This window comes from Pocillopora damicornis, chromosome 10, assembly GCF_964200805.1.
Source record: "Pocillopora damicornis chromosome 10, jaPocDami1.2, whole genome shotgun sequence".
In the NCBI taxonomy this organism is placed as follows: domain Eukaryota; kingdom Metazoa; phylum Cnidaria; class Anthozoa; order Scleractinia; family Pocilloporidae; genus Pocillopora; species Pocillopora damicornis.
Genome location: NC_142679.1, coordinates 12697278 through 12711428, shown reverse-complemented (window position 1 = coordinate 12711428; position 14151 = coordinate 12697278). Strand labels below are relative to the sequence as shown.

The 14151-nt window shown below is 36.9% G+C and overlaps 3 protein-coding genes across 3 annotated transcripts; 1 reads left to right on the top strand and 2 right to left on the bottom strand.

Moving 5' to 3' along the window:
* Window positions 1–583: 583 nt before the first annotated feature.
* Window positions 584–3711, bottom strand: LOC113671763 (lysoplasmalogenase TMEM86A). Its single transcript, XM_027188016.2, has 2 exons — window positions 3574–3711; window positions 584–1950 (listed from the first exon to the last, which is right to left on the bottom strand). Exons 1-2 carry the CDS (start codon window positions 3649–3651, stop codon window positions 1234–1236), a joined length of 795 nt encoding a protein of 264 aa, XP_027043817.2. The 5' UTR covers window positions 3652–3711; the 3' UTR covers window positions 584–1233.
* An 838-nt stretch (window positions 3712–4549) lies between these two features.
* LOC113671772 (lysoplasmalogenase TMEM86A) lies at window positions 4550–9031 on the bottom strand. Its single transcript, XM_027188025.2, has 2 exons — window positions 8756–9031; window positions 4550–7173 (listed from the first exon to the last, which is right to left on the bottom strand). The coding sequence occupies exons 1-2, from the start codon at window positions 8831–8833 to the stop codon at window positions 6484–6486; spliced, it is 768 nt and encodes a 255-aa protein (XP_027043826.2). The 5' UTR covers window positions 8834–9031; the 3' UTR covers window positions 4550–6483.
* Window positions 8993–12897, top strand: LOC113671771 (RRP15-like protein). Its single transcript, XM_027188024.2, has 7 exons — window positions 8993–9144; window positions 9675–9757; window positions 10206–10280; window positions 10430–10535; window positions 11311–11400; window positions 11702–11793; window positions 12187–12897. Exons 1-7 carry the CDS (start codon window positions 9078–9080, stop codon window positions 12430–12432), a joined length of 759 nt encoding a protein of 252 aa, XP_027043825.2. The 5' UTR covers window positions 8993–9077; the 3' UTR covers window positions 12433–12897.
* Window positions 12898–14151: the final 1254 nt, after the last annotated feature.

Here is a 14151-nt window from a genome sequence, read left to right as displayed (position 1 = left end):
TCCTTCTCTCCATACGTGTGTTACAAATTATGCACCGATCCATTTTAACCGTCAACATCCCTCTCCTCGCAACACAGAGGCATTAGACTGTTGTTGCTCCCAGGGGCTAGTAAAAATTTGAACCTTGCCTGGGTGGGGTGGTGAATTTTAACCAGACCTCTCAAGTCTCTCCAGTGGAATACACATGTTTTATCTTTTAGTATGGAGGTGTTTCAAAGAAAAGAGTTCACCTATGTAAGCAGAAAGTCACAGTCGCTGATCTCACCTTTTCCAAAAAAAATTGACCATCAAATAAGTCAGTCGAGTAGGTCATTTGAACTCAAAAGAATGAAGGTAAAAACGTAAATTGGTCGCCATAAAGAGTGAAAGGGCTAACGCTCGAAATGTCAGCCTTTTAACTTTTAATGGTGGCCAATTTACATTTTCAACCCAGTTGTTAACACCAAATTACATTAGAACACAATTTTGGCTTGGCAGGGGGGGGGGGGTTGAAGCTTAGAATTGATCAACTAATTACAATTAGAGTCTATTGTAGAGTCTATTGTTACAATAATGATGGAATCAAGTAAAGGAGCACAGTGAATTTAGGAATCAAATTTATTTTCAGATCTTAAATAGCTTCCCTTATTAATTTACATGCGTAGAGCAATACTCTGAGCTATTTACAGTGAGCTTAGCTCATTAAAGTAGGAATACCTTGTCTATAACATTCTTTAAATAATTCAAGAGTAATTGAATAGTATAAGAATATTTTGAAATGGTTCAATTGACAAGCCAAGATGCAGGATCTTGCATTTGCTTGTCACTACCAATGTCAAATTTGTCCAGTTTTGGCCATAAATAAGGTTATAAATACCACTATTCCCTGTATTTGCAACTCTTGAAAAATAAATTATCACCCCTCCCCAATGATAAAAAAAAAAACATCATAGCTTGCTGGAGACTAGTCTTAAAATATTTTCCAATTGTCTTGTCAAAAAGGCTCATAGTTTCACTTGCTTTCAACAATTATTACCAAAAAAACTATATTTCCAGTGTTAATGATTTGGTATTTTAAACGTGACAAATTTTACAATCTGGGAATTTTAGATGAAAATGTATCATGGTGAAAAAAAAAACATATTTTCAGAACTACTTGTGTTTTAAAGTAATATGAATCGAAACCTCATGCTCCTTACTCAGAGGATTTATTCTTACAACACCAAGAGAAAAAATTGCATTTTCGCAATGAAACTACTCAAATTTTTTACAGCTTTTCATTCTAAGGTTGTACTCCTCCTCGAGGTTGAAAGCTGACACAGCAATGCCCATCTGACCAGCATAATATGTTGTCATGATCAAGGCTCTTGCCCCAGGAACAGGAAAACAAAACTTGTTGATGGCGATGATATTGTCTGAGAGGTAAAACAAGGCAGCACCAAAGCATGCACTCATCTTTGTCCAGCGACACAATCCATTCTCTTCGATTTGGTTTTGGACACCAGTTATGGCCTGCCACATCATACCAGTGACCACAAAGCCATATATAAGGACAGGAATAACCAGCTTTGCGTCGAGTCCAGGGTACAATATGTAGTACACCAACAAACCTGGTAAGACACAGATTGATCCTACAAGGGGGTTTCTTGGTTGGAACCCAAAGGCTCTAATATACAAAATGTGAGCAATACCAAAAGCAGCCATGCCGTGAATGAAGTAAGTGTTTTTCCATACAAGAAAAACATCACCAATGGCTGAAAAGATGAGACCCAGAAGAATTCTCCTGCTGTAGCTGTGTTCTCTCTCAAGACTTATTCCTTGCAGGCTGACAAATACACATAAACTCAGAATTGGCAGAATTTTAAGGAGAGCAGCAAATACAGTTGGTTTCTCTGTCTCTGGAAGCCATGCCACAAAATAAACACAAACAGTTTTTAGGAATGGCACAAGTTTGGGTCCAACACTTTTAACCTACAAGAAGACAAAATTCACACTGATTATTATGAGAGATAAGGCTCTTTTTATTAGACAACCAAAATTAATTTTGTACATGTAGTGCAAATTTTAGCATCATAAATTTCTTAGGGTAGGGGATTGTATCTCACTTGCTTTACAAAGAGCATAACCCTCTCACTTTGAAAACAAAATAACAAACAAAATAACAAATAAAAACTGAAAGAAAAGAAAAAAGACAATACTGGCTTCACCTTCTTTCCATGTTCAAGACCCCCCCCCCCCATGATATACGGCATTAAAACATTAGAGTTTATGTTCATGGACAAAGACCACTTTTGAACCCAACTCTGATTCATTTTAGTGTGAGCCCAAAGCTAAGGTTAAAATGACACTAAGGGCACAAAAGATATTTATGCCCAAGAGAATACACTGTAGCACTCTTATTATCAGTTTGAAAGGAATTGAGAATAAAAAGCTGGAAAAAGTGACAATGAAACGGTCTGAACTAACGCCACAGTGCCCGACAATATTTTGATAACAATATTATGATCTTTAACACCTAGTTAAGTCTAATATCAAGCGCTCAAATCTCTCTCCAAACAAAACATTCATTTTAAACCCTACTGAAAAAAAATAAAGCAGAAGCATGATGTGCCCCATAGAAATTGTTTGAATCATTTTACTTCAAGACTCAAATATTCCTATAAATGGATGACGCAATGACATTGCATTCTTGATAACCTTGAGTGACATTGCGGTGACATAACAGCACGTACGCCCCTGCCAAACCCCCTACTTGCCCACGCTCTATTGGTTAATTTTTCCATGCAGTGTACATGTCGTTCGAGAGGAACTTGTAAAAACCACACTTCCAAAATCAAACTTCCCTATTGCGTAAGTCCAGTACTTTGAAAAAACCAAACGACACAAAAATTAACTTTCATAAAACACTCTCGAAAGTTAAAAGATTTGAAAAAGAAATGAAACGTTAATGAATTCGAAAGGTCCAGATTTCTTAAATGTATCTAAATTCATCTAGTAGGAACCATTCAGTAGTAACTACATTCTTTAATGATGATTAGATTAAATACGAAGATTTCGTAACAAGATTTAAACGAACTCGCTTTCGGATTTTATAGAGGAGTTTGGGGTTATCGCATACCAGTATGAGAACGAAAATTACTCGATTCAAATTTAATAACACTCACTTTTACATACTTCTGCAGTGGGGTATTTTTTTTAAGAAAGTATTGACTCAGTGTTAAGCTGATAAAAGACGTATTCCTGAACAACAGAATCCAAGCGACTGCGCTGAATTCAGTCAAAAAATGACCAGGTGAGAGCGAATAATGCTCTCGTGATATTTACCACTGATTTGTTTGCGGAAAAACTGGTCAAAGTAAGACTGCGAAAGAGATGAACACAAACACTAATCAAGATATCAAATCGACAAAGTTAAATGAAGATTAAAATAGGTTGCTTTTTTCTCCAGAGATAAGTACAGAATGAGGCGAAATGATTCCGTCACAGAAGCAAATTTGTAAACAAAGTAGAGCCATGTGCAATATCGATCGCGATTTCGCGAACTGCTTTGTTTTTGTTCGAAACCATCCCACGAAAAAAACGTTTTTAACTTACCACTTCAGACTTATCCAGTTTGTACTGTAATACATACGAGTCTGCTCGAACAGAGCAGTTTCTTTCGTTCTTGGTCATCGCAAGTGTCTTACTTTTTGTGTGTGCTGAAAACGTCAACTACCTAAAAAGTCCTGTCTGCGCGAGACTTCATATAGAACACGAACAAAAGGAACGTAATAAATTCAGACGTCATTGATCTTGCCAATGCGTATGAGTTACGTCAAACATCGCAATTACTCCGCGATTTATACATCTATTGAGTCCAGCGGAGTGACTTTTAACTACTCCATGACATGTTTTTATATGCAAATTTTTTTAATAGAGCAAAACAGGATGTACATAGAACTGGGTTTGCAAATTATTTTATCAAAAAGCCGTTCGGAAAAATTAACCTTGAAACCTGGTTACTTCTGCCACAACTTATGCGTCACACCGAGTTGCCATCTTTCTGACAAAAGAAACCGCGAAAATGTAATTCTCCGCAGTAAAGAAAAGGTATCTTAGTGAGGTGAAGTTTCAGATACGAATTTACTTCAGTTCACCTCTTGACCTTTTGACGTTGTAAATTTGACAAAAATAACCCAGATCGAAAGTTACCTTTTCTTAAAAGCGTTCATCATATATTCTGGGATTATCTCAGGCAAGATTTTCGCACAACCCCACACTACATTATGCATTCAGTTCTTAGATAAAGAAAATAGTAGCAAAAACAATAGATTGCTTTTGTAACTACGGGTTTGCTTTAGTATGTTTTGTATATTATAGCTATGGGCGATGAGAGTGGGCGGAAATCAGATATTATTTCGCTTCACGAAATGAAAGAGGCGCAGCATGGGGGGAGGGAAGGGAAGGGGAAAGGAAGAGTGAAAAGAAATAATGGAACTATTTGGTTGAACTCGTGCAACGGACTTCGCGGAAAGAGGATTGTTTTAGGCCTACCCTCCATAAAACATGATCAACCGTTTGTTACTAGGTGTGGCTAAAGTTGTAGTTTTTCTTTCTTTGTAATTTAAATGACAAATTAAATATCTTTTTACATCAAGTAATGTTTACAGAACGAAAAATTGTCTATTTGTGATGTTTTCTTTCTTATTTGGGGAGTTTCGTTTCCACTTCTCCATGCATTTGCAAGTCCTACGGTACATAATAAAAAGTCATGTCTCTGTTGTGGTTATGTGTCCACAGTGTCTAACCTAAAGGCAAAAAGAAAGTTGAAAAAGAGCTTCTTCTAGCCTGGATCATTGGAGGTCTTGATAAAATTACCAGTTCTACCAAAAATAACTGTAGGGAATTAACATTACTTAGCAACTGTCCATAACTGAAATGTGCTGTAAGGAAAGAGTTGACTGTATGTTTAAATTATAATAGCCCCATGTAAGAGCATAGCACTGACGAAAAGAGCTGAAACTAAAAATGTCAGTTTGAACAAAATTTTCCTCTGTAGTGTATGATGAATTATAAAAAAAATTATGGTAGGCATGAAAAATTTGCATCAAGATAGTTAATTGGAATCTATGATAATATTTACACAGTCAGTGAGCCTTCTTTGTCCTGTTCAGTTTTTTCTTGCCTCTCAGGTTTTTGTTTACTCTTGCAAATTTATATTAATTGAAATAGTTTCTTTCTATCAACCAAAAAAAAAACGAACTAGCAGGGCATGAAATTGTGCCTAATACAGGTGCCAATGCAACTAAATTTTTCACTTTGGCGACCAAATCTTAAAACTTAGTCACCAAATTGGCGACTAGAATGTTTCATCATAACCTTACGAAAGAGATAGATTGAATGAAAATGATTTGCAAAGATAAATCTGCAGCAAACTTCCTTGTTAAGTTTGTTTCCAAAGTGCAGCACATGCATCTCAATTGATAACTAGACGCCATATTGGATTTAGGTGAGCTTGAAAGTTGTATATCTCCCATCCTAGTGTCCACTTTGTAGCACGTTAAAGATCTTCTTCCTAACTTAATTTTGGAGGGTCTATCTAGAATGCTGACAGCGTGAAAAAAGGTTTAGTTTGTCTTTGAAAATGGCGACCAATTTTTTTTTGAATTGGCTACCACTTTGAAGAATTTAGGAGCCAAGTGGCTATCAGAAAAAAAAATTAATTTCACACCCTGACTAGCCTTAGAAAAAACCCCAAACTATGGAGACAAAGCTCTTTTTTTCTTTTAAAATACAGAAGAACCCTGCTGACTCAAACCCCCCAGGGAAATGAAAAATAAATTGAGTTATGGGGGTTTTTGAGTTAACGGATTGTAAATGACTAAAAAGATTAGGTCAAAGGAAATTGGATCTTGCTTGAGTTACAGGGGAGTTGAGTAAACCAAGTTTTAGTAAGCTGGGTTCAACTGTACCTTGACTTTCTTTCATGACTGCATAAACTTCCTTCAAAGGAACCTAGGCTAAAAACCTACTCCTTGGTTTTATGTAATTTAACCTGGCTAGCGGTAAAACAAGACAGAGCAACGCCTAACTGTGCACTGTAGTATGTCACCATAACATAGCTCGAGCATAAGGGATTGGAAAATACCACTTGTTATATACCTAGACTTTCACTCAACAAAACGAGCACTGTGATTGGTTGATTCTTGGTCACATGCCCCTAATCAGATTCAAATGTATCCCAACTGGGATACAATTGTGCAGTTGTTGCCCACTCGCCAAATACAACTGCACACGACTGTTTAAGGGAAAGTCTAAATATATAACAAAGAACTTAAAGTATGGTCCCTTGGAAAACTAATTACTTTTGCTTTCCCAAGAGTCCTGATTTTTCCCAAGATAAAGTCAAGGAAACATTGAACAGGACTCTTGGGAAGACAAAACTAACTGTTTCCCTAGGGATCATACACTAAGTGTATATTTTTTAGTTAAGCTAAAAACCTACTTTAAACCTAAGCTTAAAACCTATTCCTTGGTTTTATGCAATTTAACCTGACTAGTGGTGAAACAAGACAGAGCAAAGCCTAACTGGGCACTATAGTATGTCACCATAACAATAACTCGAGCATAAGGGATTGGAAAATACCACTTGTTTACACCAAGAATAAAATCTGAAAAACCAAATGAAATAGCTCCAACACATGCACAAAGTTTGGTCCACTGCCAAGCTTGGCTAAGTAAAGAAACCTGAAGACCAGTGATTGCTCTCCAGATCATAACAGATATCATCAGCATGTATCCAGCAACTGTTCCCATGAGGGAGCCATTGAGGTTTGGAAAGTACAAGGAATAAGTGTTCAGAGTTAGGATCAAAAGACCCACTAGAACTAATGGATTAACTGGTGTGAAACTGAATGCTGAAGCATAGCACAGATGGGCGATACCAAAAGAGATGATACCAAAATGGAAATGGCTATGTTCCCAAACTATAAATATATCGCCAAACATGGAGAAGATAAGGCCAAGAAGTATGCGGCTGTTATAGTCATGGGGGTTCACTCCTTGCATGATGACAAAGCCACACAGGCTTATGATGGGTAAGATCTTTATTGCAGCTGCCAGTATTGAAGGATTCTTGGCTTCTGGCAGCCATAGTATGAAGTAGATGCAAAATGTCTTGAAAAATGGGAGGAGTTTGGGGACTGCCTGTTTGAACTGTCAAAAAAAAAAAACACGAAATAGATCAAACTCTGTATTCTCAACAAAGTTCATAAGTAAACTTGATTCATGTTCATAATAGGGTCTTTCCTTATTATTCTTTTTTTCACTTTCTTGTATTTTCATAATTCTTGGCATACTGATTGCAATGAACATGGTTATTTATATGATAAGCTGAATCCTATATGCATTTTAATTGGTTGTTATTTATGACCAGTAGAGGACAATTACATGGATGACCTCACCATTAAAAAACTTTTGTGTTATCATATAAAACAAGTAAATTCCATGCTGCCGTGGGTCTGGACAGTAATACATTGCAGAAGGCATCAAAATGTGGTAAGAACATCAGTGACAAACTGGGCTCAACCACTTTTTTGTTCTTGCCACTTTTTGACATTATCTGTGATCCATTAACCATTTATATATATATAACAACTTTATTGGGTACGTCTACGGATAGACGGACGCCAAATGGGTTAGTGCAGCGGGACATGGAGTCCCATACGGGGCACTACCCCTCTTAAATCCACCCAACCCAACCCAGGGGAGGACATCCATCACACAGTAATCTCGTGCGTGGGAAATTAACGTCTCCTACCCCAAACCCTGCAGGAGACGGGACCTCCGGCTTAACGTCTTATCCGAGAAGACGAAGCAAGGTGAGTGAAGCGGCTTGCTTAAGGCCACAACGTAGTGCCGCGGCCAGGACTCGAACCCGGGCCGTCCGACCCAGAGTCCAGCGCTCAGACCACTGGACCACTCACGCCTCATTCAACCCCTAAGAGTGATTGACAACTGATTTCTCCAGGGTGTATCACCCTTGAATCAAAAATCAGAGTCACAAGAATAAAGGAATTGATCACTTAATTAATAAAGCAGCTCTTGATTGTTGAACAAATTCACCTTGACAGCAACCTAGGAAATGTAGTGGGCTTTTTTACTTTAATTTTTCATGCTGCTGTTGTTTTAGGTTAGACTTATACTTAATTTCGTAAATATTTGTTTAAGCTATATCAAAAGTAAATATCCAAAGAAATGTAGCATTTTTGAGACCTGTATGTTCACTTGTGATTGTCTTTTAATTGAAAAGAACTTTGTAAACACGCCAACCGTAAATTAAATTAATGTTAATAGTATTGTAATACATGTATCGTAATGTAGTGTATGTATAATTAGTGTAAGTATAAGTATCAGTAGTGTAAGTAGCAAGTACAATGTAAGTGTAATTAATACTGTAAGTAGTGTAAGTGATCGTCTTGTAAATAAAATTGTTAAAAAAAAAATAAATTAAAAAAAAAAAACTTAGGAAATGTATGATGAACATTATGGAGAATATGCTAACTGATATTTGGGTGTAAGGAGTTAAAGAACAGACACACGGCTACGAGGAATCTATATTGATCCATCAAAAAAATCTTAATAAGTGAGGTCATCACTGAATCAGAAAATGTCTGTAAAACCCCCCAAAAAATGCAACCAAACTGGCCCAAGACAACTTCCGGTCACAAACTGAACATCTGCATGTAAAACTCTCAGAGGCAGATCTTGCTTTTTCAAATCTGTTTTTATCACTTACCACATAGACAGGTTTAAGTTCACAGTCTAAGGAACATGATCTCACAAAACTGTTTGTAGAGAAGTCCATTTCCGTCATGACTCAAACGAGAAAGTAAGATACGTGACGGAAAATGACCGCTCAAAAGTTATCAATTAGCTTGATGGAGGTCTGTTAGACACGACGGCACCCTCGCACGAAAATTGTAATCAAAATATTGACAAATAATCTCGAAGTACCTAATAGATACCTCTCGTCTTGTTGTGCACGTTAGTCAAGACCTGGCTGCTCAGCAATTAGTTGAGCCTGCATGTTTTGGTCAGTTCACCCATTCTAATTTAAGATGGCGGATGAAAGCGAAGACTTCGAGAAACAAATTTCAGACGCTCAGCCAAAAATGGAAGACGAAGGTCAGTCTTCGAAAGATGATTTTTTATCAATTGCCACTTATTTTTATCGCGTGTGCAAAGCATAAAGGATTCAAAGTTTTTACTCAGTATGATGATGAGGATAAACATGCCGTGTCCCCACGTGTGCGCGCGTATTATTTGCATGTTCGGTTTGGTAAATAACAGCGAAAGTGAACTAAGATTTTGAGTCTGTTCTACATGGGTAGTCCTCATGTTCCATTTCAAATCCCCAACATTTAATCACAACTTGAAAACCTGAATGTACGGAGTAACAGCCCAGCTTCAAAAGATTATGCTGAGGAAATTAATTTTTATCACCTACACGGTTGTTGGAGCCCAACAAAGAACAATTTATCGAAAAAGGTTAACGGGAAAAACTACCTCTATAACGAAATATTTAAGGCATTGAAAGCCCTCATTTCAATTATCGTAGGATATTCTGCTCCGCTAAAACTTTGAATTAAATAAATGTGCGGAAAACATGATATTTGATTGATTAAATGAAATTGAAAAAATATTTCCAAATTTAGGTGGAGGTAGTGAGGAAGAAGTAAATCAAGGATGGGCAGATGCTATGGCAAGAATTCTTGAAAATCAGTTACCAGAGGACAAGGTATCTGACAAAAGAAAAACTACAGTCACCATTCCTGCTGACATTGTGTGAATTATACAACAACTAACAAGCTTCAAACTATAACCCTAAGAAACAATGTCACTGTCATTTATAATCAAAGCGACTTACTGTTTATGCTTTAAATTTGAATCATCTCAAATAACAATTTTTTTTAAAGCATAACACACTAGTCTGCATCTTTAACTAGGAGACTCATTATGAGTAACTGAGGGAAATACTGATAGTCTGATGGGATATGAGTATCCTTGTGAAACGCATTGATGGAAATTGATTGTTATTACACAGTTTTATATTATGCATTCTCAAAGGATATACTTGAAGGATACTGTTTTAGATCTTTTTTCATTGGGAATAACATGGACTGAAAGACTTTCAAGGTATGACTGTCAAATTTTTTATTAATTCTATCTTTCCTTTACATTTGTAGCCACCTGTGTTATTGAAATACAAGAAAATTGAAAAGAGAAAAGCAGAGAGAAATGAACAATTAGCCTCCAAGAAGGTAAAGAGTAGTTTTTTGAAAGGTCACAAATTTTCTAAGTATAGAAGAGCTTTAAAAATGTCATCTTCTACTGCATCTTACATCCATCAGGGCTAAATTCTCTTTGACTCACTATTTCACTGATGTTGCTGTTGTTTTCGTCTAATAAGCTGAAAAGTCAAGAACGGCATGCTATGCTTCAGAAAGACCATATTAAACCTGATGCCTCAACACTGGATTATGAAAAGAACTTAATGAGAATTGCAACAAGAGGAGGTAACTGTTATTGTTGCCTGATTTTATTGGTATTTATTCTAGTTTCATAATTTTATTTGTAGTTATCTCTCTCTGCTTTTAGAAATGCTATATGCAGCTTGTTTTTGTTTTTGCATGTTTAAATTCCTTCCAACTGTTTGTCTGCTCATCTGTCCATTTTTAAATTGTTCATTTGTCATACTCTACTTTAGTTTTAAGATGGTAGAACAATAGTTTGCCTTTAAAAAAATAAAAATGCTACTTAGGTAAAAGAAAATGAGATACACATAGAATACAATACAGGCCCTTGATGCTCTAAAGCTGTGTAATGCCATCCAAGCTTGTGGCCCATTTTGTCTATCGTTACAGTCAAAGCTAGAAAATCTGATGTGTGTCTGGAGTGCAGATTGTGCAAAGGCCTCTCATGATGAAGATTAGTACATGTGTAAGAATGAAAAAACCAGAAACAAAATAGCATCACCCCCTCTGAGTGGTTTGTTTGTCTTGCACAGATACATTTTAGAAATATTTCAGGTACTGAGTTCACACTTATGAGTTTTGTAACATCTGGGATTATATAAAGTGGTCTGAATTTTCCTCTTTCTTTTCAACAACCTGTCAGAAACCAAACAACAGTAATAATATGTTATACAAGTTTTCCAGCAGAGTGCAATTTGCAGGAAAAAAACACAGCAAACTTAGTTTAAAATAGTTTTGAAGTCAGATTCATTTTGAAACAGGTTTTTGAGGACTCATAAGAATCTCTCCTGAACTTTTGATCTCCATCTCATTTTAGTGGTCAAACTGTTCAATGCTGTCAGTAAACATCAGAAGGAGATGAACAGTAAACTAAACTCTGCTCCTACTGAAGCCAAGAAAACAAAAGGTGAGAGCCTCAGCAAACGAGAATAATTGTCATGTAGAGTGCAGATGATTTTATTGTCAATAGGGTAAAGCTTGTTTGGTATGCCTCTTTTCTTCAAGAGTACTGCATCATAAAAACTTATGCTAAGCTTTTTTCTAGTTTCAAATTTGTTTTTGCATAATATATTAGTGGAATTGATGATTTTGTTCTTAGGAGGGTACAGCTTGTTTGCTATGCCTCCTTTCTTCAAAAGTGCTGTATCATAATAACTTATGCTAAGGTTTTTTGTTTTTTTTGGGCCTAATTTTTTTCTACATACTAGTGGAAACGATGTCCAAATCTACCTTTCTTGACATGCTGAAAAGCAGCTCTGACAAGGGACAGACTCAAGAGAATAAAGAACAGAAAGGAACGGTAACTGCTGTCTGATTTCCTTGACCTTTTACACCTTAACATCAGTGGGCATATTCTCCTCACTGCTTCCCATACATTTCCTCAGGCGCTGACAAGGAGAATTCGTTTATTAATCAAGAGTTTTTTTTTAGTTGGTGATCATCTCCTTTATTCTTGTTACCTTAATGTTTCGTTCAGGGCTGATATTTTTAGGAAAAATTAGATGCTTGTCACTCTTTAGAGGTTAAAGGGTTAAATGTTAGGTCAAATCTGCTTTGAAGTGAAGCGTAAGCAGCGAAAAAGGTTTGAAAACACATACACATGGGACTTCAAAGTCCACTTTTTTTTGTCTCTTCAATTCCGGACAATGTGTATTTGAAAATATACCGATCCTCTTTTACTTTGGTGTTTCAGGGAATCGAGCTCACTGATACCGACGACGCGTCATCATGGAGCATTCTACGGGATGACTTTATGATGGGTGCTAAGATGAAAGACTGGAACCGAGAAGAACAAAAAACCAAGAGGAAAGATAAAAAACTAACAGACATTACTGATCATGAACTGGAAACAAGTAACGCTGACTTCTCTGATGAATCAGATGATGGGAACAACGAGCAGTCGGATTCAGAGTCAGATATGGATTCGCAAGGAGACTAGAGCGTGACAAAGCGTGACAAAAAGTTCCTCAATATCGCGCTTTTTTGACAATTTCGTTACTTCGAATCACACTGTCCTGTGACGCAAGGTGATGCTTTGCAGAGAATGCTGTCAAAAATACCAGTTTGCAGTTTTAAAAAAAATTCAATCGACAGTGAAGTGGGAGATGGAAGTCTTCTAAAATGGACGCAAAAGTCCGGTCCTAAAGGCACCCAGAAGAGGGTTGACTGCCCCCTTAAAGGAACTCTGCAAAGAGCGCAGTTTCAAATGTATCTGCTCCGCGCAGACAAACTAAAATCGAATTAATCCCTTCTAACCTTTGCCGTGCTTTTATTGGTTTTCTCTTGGGTGTTTTAATGTAGAGGCAACGCGTGAAAGCTAAACGGTCAAATTTTTTTGGCTAAAGTAAGGCCTCGTGTATCCCTATCAAACGGTTCCACCCTAAATGTAAATGTTCTTACATGCGTATTGCCTCTTTTGCTGTTGTTTATTTCGATTGTTTATGATCACCAGACAAAGTGAATGCTTGATCTATTTCCAACTGCTTTCCTTTCTTTTATGGTATTGTGAAAGCAGTCGGTATATTTGGGGGGGGGGGGGAGGGGAAGAATAAATGGCAATCATACGATTCTTCGATTTTTGGCATTCGACCGCGACTTATAATTTAAGAGGGGGCTAATCTGTCTCCGGTTTACACAACGCCTGAACGAATGATTTAGCAGCTTGGAATTCCCTTTCAAGCTCAAAAACGGGATGTAAACCAAGGATGTAGCTTTCACAACAAGTGATCAATTATGCCTACTAATTATGCGTGCCGATGTCCGATCTTTCTGATGTTCAGACAACTTATAAACTGAAGCTGTGTCATCTCTGATTCTTTACGTTGTCGTGATGGGAGCTTATTGTTTTGCGTCGGTATTGCGTTTTGTTGTCTCGGACATTTTTGCTACGTTGTCATAGAAAAAATATATATATATAATAGGTATTCATTAGCATATAAAACTACCCTCTGGCCTTCTGCCCGGCAGCCGAACAATTTTAAAAGAATTTCCACTGCAAAGTTATTTCAAACTTGTTGAAAGTATCAGTTGTCGCTTAGAAATTTCAAACAAAATGGAAAATTATATGCGAAAGCCATATGGCAATGAGTTATGTTAAATGATTCTTAGTTGGCTTTTTCCTTTTACTTTTTTTGTCTTTTCATGACAACCTCACTGCAATTAGATTTCTGTATAACAAGGAGCAAAATTATAATTCCAAAAATAGGAAAAATCGGAAGTAACCAAGTCGGGATACTAAGTAATAGAGGACTTTTTCTTTTTAACATGGCCTCATCTAAAGACGAGGAAAGTTCAAGTGGAACAATTTGGTAAATTCGAGACATTAATCAGTAAACCCGAAACGCAGTTGAGATTTCGCATAACTTTTGCGAATTCTCCCAATCTCCCGAGTGTTTAGATAAGGCTATAAAAACTAGGATCTCCTAAGTCCTTTACGATTGCTTTTGTAAAATATTATCTCAAAAACACGCGCCTTTCAAAAATGTCACAACTGTGTTTACTTACTCTCAGCTAGAGATACCTATTTACCAATGAGAGCGCTCGTAATCTTGCATCTGATTAGTTGAGACAGAGGCGCGAATTTTCTGAACCTATCACAGAGCAGAGTAAAGTGCAACCAATGCAGCCCAGCATTACGTTCGATAGCACAGAAATCTAA